General features: G+C 43.3%; 1 protein-coding gene across 2 annotated transcripts in view; it reads right to left on the reverse strand.

The window, feature by feature from the left end:
• LOC118360231 (phosphatidylinositol 3,4,5-trisphosphate-dependent Rac exchanger 1 protein-like) overlaps nt 1-12822 on the reverse strand; it is a 135144-nt gene that overhangs the window by 15283 nt on the left and 107039 nt on the right. The window contains exons 26-34 of one of the 2 annotated variants that reach the window (XR_008083278.1): nt 9883-10089; nt 5465-5553; nt 5257-5339; nt 4564-4654; nt 4272-4397; nt 4077-4118; nt 3310-3527; nt 1640-1738; nt 560-703 (exon numbers count right to left, since the gene is read on the reverse strand). Coding sequence is in view for 1 of the 2 variants with exons in the window: in XM_052482564.1 (XP_052338524.1) it covers nt 560-703; nt 1636-1738; nt 3310-3527; nt 4077-4118; nt 4272-4397; nt 4564-4654; nt 5257-5339; nt 5465-5553; nt 9883-10089 (1103 nt within the window). In the remaining variant the exon portion in view is untranslated. Of the gene's footprint in view, nt 1-559; nt 704-1635; nt 1739-3309; nt 3528-4076; nt 4119-4271; nt 4398-4563; nt 4655-5256; nt 5340-5464; nt 5554-9882; nt 10090-12822 lie in introns of both variants that reach the window. The other variant, XM_052482564.1, reaches the window with a different exon arrangement.

Raw genomic sequence — 12822 nt, forward strand, 5'->3', positions numbered from 1 at the left:
TGTGTGGTTTGAGCCCTGAATGCTGATTGGCTGAGAGCTGTGCTATATCAGACCGCATACCACGGGTATGACAAAACATGTATTTTTACTCTTCTAATTACATTGCTAACCAGTTTATAATAGCAATAAGGCCCCTTGGGGGGTTGTGGTATATGGCCAATATACCACGGCTAAGGGCTGTATCCAGGCACTCCGCTTTGCGTCGTGCATAAGAACAGCCCTTAGCCCTGTTATATTGGCCATATACCACACCCCCTCGGGCCTCATTGCTTAATTATACTTCGGCATTGTGAAAGTCTGTATCTATGGACCTGCAACATATTTCCTGAAGGTGCCTCTAGTGCATTTCATAAAATTCAATCCAATGCCATTTGACTCGACTCCAATTCAATTCATTAAACTGTGATTCAATGAGGTTTTGATGACCACCGCCTGGGCTCTAATTCAGCCAACTTTGTTTTGATGATAATTCATATCAACTCAATTGAATTCTCAATTGACTCGACTCAACGGAGTTCAGCAAAATTTGAGTCTAGCGGGCTGTTCTCTTCCTACTCACCGCTGGTGAAGAGTACAGTGTGCAGTTTGAGGCTGCCCCCATTCTGCAGGCGTGTGGGGAGCTCACTGAAGTGGCAGCTGTCCAGGTACATGGTGACCCTCAGGGCCTGCCGGGTGCCCTCCACGTGGTAACACACCGGCGTGTCTGGGGGAAAAAACCCACACGCTTCACAGAAATACGCTGAGCTTTCACATTTGACCCCAAGGGGAGGTTCGTTATGGGGGTATTTTTCCCTTCAATTACCCATTGGCTTACTGATTGTCCTTATTGGCCTTACATTTACATTTGAGTCATTTAGCAGACACTCCTACATAGAGCAACTTAGAGTTAGAGTAGCCATCTTAAGCTAGGTGAGACAACCACATCACAGTCATAGTAAGTACATTTTCCTCAAATACAGCACTACTGGTTACTTCGTGTAAACTTGTTCATAGCTATTACTATGTTGCATATGACAATATCGGTATTCAGTGTAGTAAACTCTGCAACAGATAAATATATTACTTAATCATCCCTAGGAACAACAACTCCTGTGAGGTTAGCAGACCTTCTGAAGACCATCCACCTGTAATCCTTTGGGATTGGGTTTTAGACTTTCATGGAATCCTCCGCCTTCATAATGTTTACAAATGGCTCTACTAAACCGAGAGTTCAGGGGGGTTACTGAACAGGCTTTTATACAATCAATACTGTCAGATGAGCTTATCGCCTCCACAAACTGTCTGCCTAAGCAACGGCCGCTACGGTGTGCTGGTGCTAGTTAGCTAGACCGCGCCATACTGCTAAACTGGGCCCATGTTCCAAAGAGTTATTTTGTATTATGTGTGTGTGTGTTATGCTTACTGTTGAGCAGTAACCCAGAATAGTACCTCCCAATTGTATCCGTGGCTTTCTCCCCGTAAATGGGAAATGCATCCGATGTGCTTAACACAGCAATCTCGGCTAACCATATTACAGTTAGTGAAAAGAGACATGTTGGGGATGCACATGTCGTGTGTGTCTTCCTCCACCATGCGTAAACACAAGTCACAACTCTTTAAACTGGCCACCATTGCTATGGGAAAGGGTCTACTTACTTACAACCAGGCGTTCATCTTCCAGCTGGCGGAAGAACACGGTGACTTTGTCCAGGTCAAACAGGGCTGCCTGAGTATCCTCCAGCATTGTCCTCTCCTCCTTCTACACAGCAGAGAGAAGACACAAAGCTCAGCTAACAGACCAGGGACCATATTCAGAAAGCGTCTCAGAGTAGGAGTGTGGAGCTTGAATCAGTTTAGCCTTTTAGATCAAAATGAATAAGATTATATGGACCGATTAGCACTCATATTCCGAGGCTAATACTGAATATGTGACTCGTTTCAGGAAACTAGGCATATGTCACACGTCACTACTTCACAGGAGAGGCATTTGAACACAAACATATATTTTTTATCAAAATGTGTTTTTTGACAGAAATGCCTTCTGGAACATGTGAATGTTCATGTGCGTTAATAACAAACTTCTATGCCATCTATAAATCAAATTGTTAAATTACGAGCCTAGTTGGTTTAGCTACAGAAATAGGCAGGGCCTTCCTGCTAGCCATGATTGGCTGAGATAATGGATGGGATGGACATGCCGAGATATGAGTTTGGATTGGTAGCATGCATGAGCAGCTGTCAATAACATGAGCTGCTTAGTATATGTAGGTAATCCTTTCAAACATGGCTTTAAAAAATTATAATAATCACAAAGTACTGCAAAAGTGTTGCTAATGCTCTCCACTTTCTGGAGGACGATCATGCCATGCTGACTCTGACTCTGAAAATAAATCAGACAATGAGAAAATTCCTGATTTAGGTAAAAAAAACACTTTCTTTGATCCCAGACAATGAAAACAGCGTTCAACAGTGTTCTTGTAACAGAAGAAGTTGATGGAGTTTTGACATCTGTGGAATGCTCTGTGGAAACAGAGTATGATATCTAAGGAGATGGAGAAAAATCTGGCATTTGTTTGCAAATATGTGGAGAAAATCAAAAAGGGAACACATACAACACTTGTTTATACAACACTTGTTGTATAAAACTCCTGTCTCCGGATTACATCTTCAAACTAAGGGCAACCATGACATCCATGACAGAGAGGGAGAAGTGTTCATCCATGTACATGGGTAAGATAGTCTAGCTTGCTTCATTTTCAGATATTATACATTTTAAATTTTGTCAGAAAGTTGTTTTCATTGCAAGTTAAAGCCTACTGCTAGCTAGCTAGCTAACGTTAGCTGGCTGGCTCGCCAGCTAACATTACATGTATGACCTGTATAGTAATATTATTAGTATCTCAGAAAGCCATTTGCATTGCTAGTGATAGCTAGCTAGCTAACTTTAGACTAACATTGAACCTAGTTGGTTAGCTTTAGCTACCTGCAGATTCATGCATGGTAGTAACGTTATGAGGATTATTGGATTATTATTATTATTATTGGATTATGGATTATTGGATTATGGTTCAATGTTTAGCTAGCTAGCTACATGTCTAAACAAAATACTTACTGGTCAAACTAAATCAAGCTCAAGTTAAGTATTTGACTCCGGTCTGCTGAGTCGAAAGGGAAATAAATCATACAGCATTAATGTTTAACGTGTTCTCTTAATAATCAGAGCCTATTCATTCTGATGCGTGTTCTTTTACAGTATTTGGTTATTTTTAACAGTATTTGGCTATTCTTCAATGTATCCAGATATTCTTCCACCACAGTACCGGCTCTTACCACGTGGGGTGCCAGCGTTGCCTGGAAGTTGAGCAGCACGCCGATGGCGGCCGCCTGCTCCAGCCACTTACGGCTCGTGTCCTTGCAGTCTTCCTCGTACTCGCCAGCGTTGTTGAAGTGCGCCCGCAGCGCCGCCAGGAGCTGCTCGGCCAGTGTGCACACAGCGCTCACCGCACTCTGGCAGAAGATCACGTCCCGCTGCAGCTGCAGAGCCGTGTCTGGGGCCGAGAGGAGTGGAAGAGAGGGGTAAATACTTGTCTGTTAATTGTCGGTTTTCACATATACACTCTTCACAGGACATTTCAAAAACAGCAACATACAAACCATATGGAAGGCAGGGGACTATGCAAGTCATTAGACAGGCGGAGGGGTTGAGAGAGAGAGAGGAATATAATGGAAAGAGGTGGGAGATAGGTTGGAGAAAGAGAGGTAAGGGAGGGGTAATTGCAAAAGAAAGAGGATATGACAGTGACAAACAATGAAAGAGAGAGGAGGGAAGGGTGAAAGAGAGAGGAGGGAAGGGTGAAAGAGAGAGGAGGGAAGGGTGAAAGAGAGAGGAGGGAAGGGTGAAAGAGAGAGGAGGGAAGGGTTAAAGAGAGAGGAGGGAAGGGTGAAAGAGAGTGAAAGAGGGTATACGAGACGGATGGTTGACAGGATTTTGACAACCGTTATTACTCTCAACCCAAAACACTGACATAAATACTGCCTCTGTCTGGTCCCTCAGAGAAGTAAGACAATCAATCATCTAAATATGACACAAGGCTTACCTGTACATTTGAGCAGAGCCAGAAGCACCTGGTTCTTCCCATCTACAGAACAAGGAGGATTTTATTACCGGAGTGATCCACATGTGTTTCTGCGGTGTCTATGTGTGTGTGTCTGTGTTTGTTTGCGTGATGGGTGTGTTACACGTGGGTTTCTGCGGCGTGTGCATTTGTTACACGTGTGTGTGTTTTACTGACCATCCACAAATCGTTGCAGGCTCTCCACCAGTGTCTTAATTGAGCTGGGCAGGTTCCAAGGGTCCTCCTGGATGTTCTTGTGGATGATGTGACAGTGCACCATCCAGTCTTCAGTGTGACGGAACTCTGCTCCGGAAACAGGGGGTTTCAATGATTTGGTTAATTACCAATATAAATGTTATGAGAATTCTTTAGTATAACACATCTATACACACACATTCTCAGTGAACCCTGACAAACTCTAAACAAACATACTCAGACATGTCTTGCACACACAAAACGTAGCTGCTACCTGGCTTAAGGTGGTCAGGGTGAAAGTGCTTGGTCTCCTCGCAGGCCTTGGTCATGACGGGCCCTTTGAGCAGGCTGTTGATGGAGTCCACCTGCAGATGATAGTCACTACCAGTCAGACCTCAACATAAAGAGACTGGCCATAGTCTCTCAGCAACAGGAAACTAGGGCCCAGGAAATCGACGGGAGCCAAAATGGTGGTGTCCCTCGGGGAGTATGGGAGAGGTCAAAGGGCATGTGATATCGGTAAGAGTAGATGCAAGGAGGAACACATGTCTGTGTGTGTGTGTGTGTGTGTGTGTGTGTGTGTGTGTGTGTGTGTGTGTGTGTGTGTGTGTGTGTGTGTGTGTGTGTGTGTGTGTGTGTGTGGAGAGCAAGGGCGAGAAAGACAGGAAGACAAAGAGGAGAATAGAGAGATAGCACAACAAGGCAATGCACTACAGATGTAGACCAGACTGATTACTATTAACATGATGTTTCTGAGGGCTAATGGAAAAGGTGTGTGTGTGTGTGTGTGTGTGTACATGTGTATGCATAATATTAGTGCAGAACAGTATCTTCACTACACACGTGAACACAGTTTATTACAAAACAGAGTGAGAAGATTGAGAACAGCATTGCTACTGACTGATTACAGAGGTAATGGTAAAAGTAGTATTGTGGTAAAGATAGTGTTGTGGTAAAGATGGAGCACCTGGTTGAAAAGGTGCTCCAAACAGCCGTGCAGCTTGTCCTGCTTGTCTGAGGGAATGCTCATGTCACAGGGCAACTCATCACCTGAGAGAGAGAGATGGAAGGGACATTGTACATTTTTCCACATAAGGCAAACCAATGTGATATTTTTTATCCTACAGGGGTATGAACATCTTTGTCTAGTCGTTACTTTATGAACTGTTTCTTACCTGAACCCATCTCATCACTCCCCAGGTAAGAGCTGTTGCTACGTACACTTGTGTATGACAAGACGGAATCCCTGTTACTGTTACATTCACTGAAACCACAGAGAGCAAGAGAGATCAGTCAGAAACGGTTGAAAAACAAACCCAGAGTACATTCTTTCCCTACAGGAAAAAACACAAGGTCAAATGTGGAGTCTGTCTTGTAATTATAGGAAGAGCGAGCAGTAGTCAAATGCTTCTTACAAACATCAACTTACTTCATTGGCATGACTAAAATGCATTCCACTATAATGTCGTAAGGTGTGACCAATGTCCCAAAGAAGATTGTTAAAATAATAGATACCAGAAAAGTTGAAGTCAAATGATACTCAAACATGAAAGAAAATCAAATGCCTCCACAAATGTAAACAACACCAAAGTCTTTGCTTTAAAGCGACAGTTCTGAAAAAAAATTACATTTAGATATGTTTCCATTTGGCAGTGGCTAGTTTAACAACACCAACATTTGGATTGCTGTCACTCCTTGTCCATAGACTGCTTTTAACGTAAGGAAACAAATATGTAAATTTGCTGAACCATCCCTTTAACCTTTCTAGGGCAGGTGTTCCGCTAGCGAAAAGATACAATTGTTATTCACAGAATTAAAGATAGACTTCTCCTTAATGCAACCGCTGTGCCAGATTTCAAAAAATCTTTACGGAAAAAGCATAATCTGAGAACGGCGCTCAGAGCCCAATCCAGCCAGAGAAATATCCGCCATTTTGGAGTCGACAGAAGCTAGAAATAACACCATAAATATTCACTTACAGTGCGTTGCGAAAGTATTCGGACCCCTTGAACTTTGCGACCTTTTGCCACATTTCAGGCTTCAAACATAAAGATATAAAACTGTATTTTTTTGTGAAGAATCAACAACAAGTGGGACACAATCATGAAGTGGAACGACATTTATTGGATATTTCAAACTTTTTTAACAAATCAAAAACTGAAAAATTGGGCGTGCAAAATTATTCAGCCCCCTTAAGTTAATACTTTGTAGCGCCACCTTTTGCTGCGATTACAGCTGTAAGTCGCTTGGGGTATGTCTCTATCAGTTTTGCACATCGAGAGACTGAAATTTTTTCCCATTCCTCCTTGCAAAACAGCTCGAGCTCAGTGAGGTTGGATGGAGAGCATTTGTGAACAGCAGTTTTCAGTTCTTTCCACAGATTCTCGATTGGATTCAGGTCTGGACTTTGACTTGGCCATTCTAACACCTGGATATGTTTATTTTTGAACCGTTCCACTGTAGATTTTGCTTTAGGTTTTGGATCATTGTCTTGTTGGAAGACAAATATCCGTCCCAGTCTCAGGTCTTTTGCAGACTCCATCAGGTTTTCTTCCAGATTGGTCCTGTATTTGGCTCCATCCATCTTCCCATCAATTTTAACCATCTTCCCTGTCCCTGCTGAAGAAAAGCAGGCCCAAACCATGATGCTGCCACCACCATGTTTGACAGTGGGGATGGTGTGTTCAGGGTGTTGGTTTTATGCCAAACATAACGTTTTGCATTGTTGCCAAAAAGTTCAATTTTGGTTTTATCTGACCAGTGCACCTTCTTCCACATGTTTGGTGTGTCCCCCAGGTGGCTTGTGGCAAACTTTAAACGACACTTTTTATGGATATCTTTAAGAAATGGCTTTCTTCTTGCCACTCTTCCATAAAGGCCAGATTTGTGCAATATACGACTGATTGTTGTCCTATGGACAGAGTCTCCCACCTCAGCTGTAGATCTCTGCAGTTCATCCAGAGTGATCATGGGCCTCTTGGCTGCATCTCGGATCAGTCTTCTCCTTGCATGAGCTGAAAGTTTAGAAGGACGGCCAGTTCTTGGTAGATTTCAATATTTCAATATTATCGCTTGCACAGTGCTCCTCGGGATGTTTAAAGCTTGGGAAATCGTTTTGTATCCAAATCCGGCATAAAACTTCTTCACAACAGTATCTCGGACCTGCCTGGTGTGTTCCTTGTTCTTCATGATGCTCTCTGCGCTTTTAACGGACCTGAGACTATCACAGTGCAGGTGCATTTATACGGAGACTTGATTACACACAGGTGGATTGTATTTATCATCATTAGTCATTTAGGTCAACATTGGATCATTCAGAGATCCTCACTGAACTTCTGGAGAGAGTTTGCTGCACTGAAAGTAAAGGGGCTGAATAATTTTGCACGCCCAATTTTTCAGTTTTTGATTTGTTTAAAAAAGTTTGAAATATCCAATAAATGTCGTTCCACTCCATGATTGTGTCCCACTTGTTGATTCTTCACAAAAATATACAGTTTTACATCTTTATGTTTGAAGCCTGAAATGTGGCAAAGGGTCGCAAAGTTCAAGGGGGCCGAATACTTTCGCAAACAATGTATGGAATCAATCTTTAGGATGTTTTTAACATAAAACATCAATGATGTTCCAACCGGAGAATTCCGTTGTCTGAAGAAAAGCACTGGAACGAGAGGTAACTCTGTCGGGAGCGTGCGTCATGAGACCAAGGCACTATGCCAGACCACTGACTCAAACAGGTCTCATGAGCCCCTCCTTTATAGTAGAATCCTCATTCAAGTTTCTAAAGACGGTTGACATCTAGTGGAAGCCGTAGGAAGTACAACTTGACTCCATAGACACTGTATTCGGTAGGCAAAGCTTTGAAAAACTACAAACCTCAGATGTCCCCACTGCCTGGTTGGATTTTTCTCAGGTTTTCACCTGCCATATGAGTTCTGTTATACTCACAGACACCATTCAAACAGTTTTAGAAAGTGTTTTCTATCCAATACTAATAATAATATGCATATATTAGCATCTGGGACAGAGTAGGAGGCAGTTCACTCTGGGCACGCTATTGATCCAAAAGTGAAAATGCTGCCCCCTATCAAATCAACATTTATTTGTCACATACACATGGTTAGCAGATGTTAATGCGAGTGTAGCGAAATGCTTGTGCTTCTAGTTCCGACAATGCAGTAATAACCAACAAGTAATCTAACTAACAATTCCAAAACTACTGTCTTATACACACAAGTGTAGGGGGATAAAGAATATGTACATAAAGAATTATGAATGAGTGATGGTACAGAGCGGCATAGGCAAGATACAGTAGATGGTATCGAGTACAGTATATACATATGAGATGAGTATGTAAACAAAGTGGCATAGTTAAAGTGGCAGTAGATGATAGAGTACAGTACAGTATATACGTATACATATGAGATGAATATCCCAAAAGAGTTAATGCTCAATAGTTATTCTCTAATTATCTCTACATTTTCAATGCATTTTAATAGGCAGCCCTACTGTTGTGAACATCTCTGTGTGCGTTGAGGATTAAGGAGCCAGAAGTAGCATTGTCATCGTGCATCGCACTTAAACAATTACTCTTGTTTTACTATAATCATCCAGCTTGGCTCAGCAACAAATTGGCCCACACTGTGAACTGGAAACCACAGGAAGACACTAAGCTTAGTGAGTTGTTTGTGAGTCGGGGTGTTGTCTCTATTATTGCCTGCCCTATAAACTGTGTGCATCTTAATGGGTCTGCCAATGGGATGCTGGATCATTCCCGTCGAGCTGGGACTGAAGTGCCAACCCTTACGTAAAACACACGGGAGTTTGGCCTTGATTATCTCCTCCGCATACACAGGCACTCTTGTGCACACACACACATGCTCTCTGGCAGAGGGTTCCAAATTTAGTCGCACCTCATGGTAGGTTTGGAGCAGCCTACCCTCTCCAGATGTGAAGAGACTGACTGTCTGGGAGACAAACTAGACTGATGGCTCTGAGATACAAATAATATTACGACAAAGATTATACACGTAACGTTAGGTAGCGAGCCAGCCAGCTAACGTTAGCTAGCTAGCTAATAGTACACTTTAACTTGAAAAGAAAATAACTTTCTGACAAAATTAGAAACATGTAATATCTGAAAATGTAGCTAGCTAATCTTACCCGTATACATGGATGAACACTTCTCACTCTCTGTCACGGATGCCATGGTTGGCCTTAGTTTGAAGATGTAATCCGGAGACAGGCGTTTTGTCCATCTGCTCAGCTATCATACTGATTTCAAAACTCGATCTCTCGGCATGTCAAAGCCCACTTATTATCTCAGCCAATCATGGCTAGCGGGAGGGTTGCTGACTTTTTCCGTGGCTAAACCAACTAGGCTCGTAATGTAACAATGTTATTCCTATTTACAGACAGCATACGGCACATGAATGTTCACATGTTCCAGAAGGCATTTCTGCCAAAAAACACATTTTGATTTTAAAAAAAAGTTTACATTCAAATGGCTCTACTGTGAAGTAGTGACGCACAACATTCACCTAGTTTCCTGAAACGAGTCACCATTATATATTGTCTTAAGTCTTTCTTATCTTACCTGTAGGAGTCCCTGTAGCTCATGGTGTCTTGGCCCGAGTCCTCTTGGTCCTCTTCCGTCACCATGAAGCAGACCCTTTTGATGCCCCCGTGCTCCGCCTTTTCCTGGTCCCCCTCTTCGGGGGTCACGGAAGGGGGCTGAATGGCCTCGTAGGCTGGGGACTCGCTGCCCTGTGGCTGGGTGGGCTCCGTGATGGACAAAAGGAGGCTGTGATTCCCGCCGCCACATTGGAGGAATCACATGAAAAATAAGAGAAAGGGAACTATATAAGAAATATTCTCATAATGTGTGTCTTTTATGCACACACACTTTGCTTTTATAAGCGCACACTTAGGTTACACACAGAGTTAAGAAGGTTTTCCCTCCTCTCAATGGGGTTGTGGTTTCTCAGCCGATTCCTGCTTGCCCAGTCCATGAACAGTTTTGCACTGAAGAATTCCCCCATTTATGAGAGAGAGAGCGAGAGAGAGAGAGCGAGATAGAGAATGTGTATCAGAGCTATTCAAATCAAACTTTGTAACATAACAATAACGAGGCTATATACAGGGGGTACCGATACCGAGTCAGTGTGTGGGGGTACATGTTAGCTGAGGTAATTTGTACATGTAGGTTGGAGTGACTATACATAAATAATAAACAGCGAGTAGCAGCAGTGTACAAAACAAAAGGAGGGAGGGTGTCAATGTAAATAGTCTGGTGTTGATTTGAAGCTGTTAAGGAGCCTTTTGGTCCTAGACCTGGAGCTCCGGTACCGCTTGCCGTGCGCTAGCAGAGAAAAGTCTATGACTTGGGTGACTGGAGTCCGACAATTTTATGGACTTTCCTCTGACACACAGCCTATTACAGTGGGGCAAAGAAGTATTTAGTCAGCTACCAAAAGTTCTACCACTTAAAAAGATGAGGCCTGTAATTTTCATCATAGGTACACTTCAACTATGACAGACAAAATTAGAAAAAAAATCACATTGTAGGATTTTAAATTAATTTATTTGCAAATTATGGTGGAAAATAAGTATTTGGTCAATAACAAACATTTATCTCAATACTTTGTTATATACCCTTTGTTGGCAATGACAGAGGTCAAACGTTTTTTGTAAGTCTGCACAAGGTTTTCACACACGGTTGCTGGTATTTTGGCCCATTCCTCCATGCAGATCTCCTCTAGAGCAGTAATGTTTTGGGGCTGTTGCTGGGCAACACAGACTTTCAACTCCCTCCAAAGATTTTCTATGGGGTTGAGATCTGGAGACTGGCTAGGGCACTCCAGGACCTTGAAATGCTTCTTACGAAGCCACTCCTTCGTTGCCCAGGCGGTGTGTTTGGGATAATTGTCATGCTGAAAGACCCAGCCACGCTTCATCTTCAATGCCCTTGCTGATGGAAGGAGGTTTTCACTCAAAATCTCATGATACATTCATTCTTTCCTTTACACGGATCAGTCATCCTGGTCCCTTTGCAGAAAAACAGCCCCAAAGCATGATGTTTCCACCCCCATGCTTCACAGTAGGTATGGTGTTCTTTGGATGCAACTCAACATTCTTTGTCCTCCAAACACGACGAGTTGAGTTTTTAGTTATATTTTTGTTTCATCTGACCATATGACATTCTCCCAATCTTCTTCTGGATCATCCAAATGCTCACTAGCAAACTTCAGACGGGCCTGGACATGTACTGGCTTAAGCAGGGGGACACGTCTGGCACTGCAGGATTTGAGTCCCTGGCGGCGTAGTGTGTTACTGATGGTAGGCTTTGTTACTTTGGTCCCAGCTCTCTGCAGGTCATTCACTAGTGTGACTGTTTGAGGTTGTGGACAGGTGTCTTTTATACTGATAACAAGTTCAAACAGGTGCCATTAATATAGGTAATGAGTGGAGGACAGAGGAGCCTCTTAAAAGAAGAAGTTACAGGTCTGTGAGAGCCAGAAATCTTGCTTGTTTGGAGGTGACCAAATACTTATTTTCAAATAAATTCATAAAAAATCCTACAATGTGATTTTCTGGATTTTTTTTCTCATTTTGTCTGTCATAGTTGAAGTGTGCCTATGATGAAAATTACAGGTCTCTCTCATCTTTTTAAGTGGGAGAACTTGCACAATCGGTGGCTGACTAAATACTTTTTTTTGTCCCACTGTATATAGGTCCTGGATGGCAGGAAGCGCCTTACGATCAGATGCCGAGCAGTTGCCATATACCAGGCGGTGACGCAACCGGTCAGGATGCACTCGATGGTGCAGCTGTAGAACTTTGAGGATCTAGGGACCCATGCCAAATCTTTTCATTCTCCTGAGGGGGAAAAGGCGTTGTCGTGCCCTCTTCACAACTGTCTTGGTATGTTTGGACCATTCTAGTTTGTTGGTAATGCGGACAACAAGGAACTTGAAACTCTCGACCCGCTCCACTACAGCCCCGTAAATGTTAATGGGTGCCTGTTTGGCCCACCTTTAGTTCTGTAGTCCACAATCAGCTCCTTTGTCTTGCTCACATCTCTGACCTCCCTATAGGTTGTCTCGTCGTTGTCGGTGATCAGGCCTACCACTGTTGTGTTGTCAGCAAACTTAATGATGGTGTTGGAGTCGTGTTTGGCCACGCAGTCGTGGGTGAACAGGGAGTACAGGAGGGGACTAAGTACACGCACCTGAGGGGCCCCCCTGTTGAGGTTCAGCGTGGCAGACGTGTTGTTGCCTACCCTTACCATCTGGGAGGCCTGCCAGGAAGTCCAGGATCCAGTTGCAGAGGGAGGTGTTTAGTCCCAGGGTCCTTAGCTTAGTGATGAGCTTCGTGGGCACTATGGTGTTGAACGCTGAGCTGTAGTCAATGAACAGCATTCTCACGTAGGTGTTCCTTTTGTCAAGGTGGAAAAAGGCAGTGTGGAGTGCGATTGAGATTGCGTCATCTGTGGATCGGTTGGGGCAGTATGCGAATTGGAGTGGACGGTATCCGG

This window comes from Oncorhynchus keta, chromosome 27, assembly GCF_023373465.1.
Source record: "Oncorhynchus keta strain PuntledgeMale-10-30-2019 chromosome 27, Oket_V2, whole genome shotgun sequence".
NCBI lineage: Eukaryota > Metazoa > Chordata > Actinopteri > Salmoniformes > Salmonidae > Oncorhynchus > Oncorhynchus keta.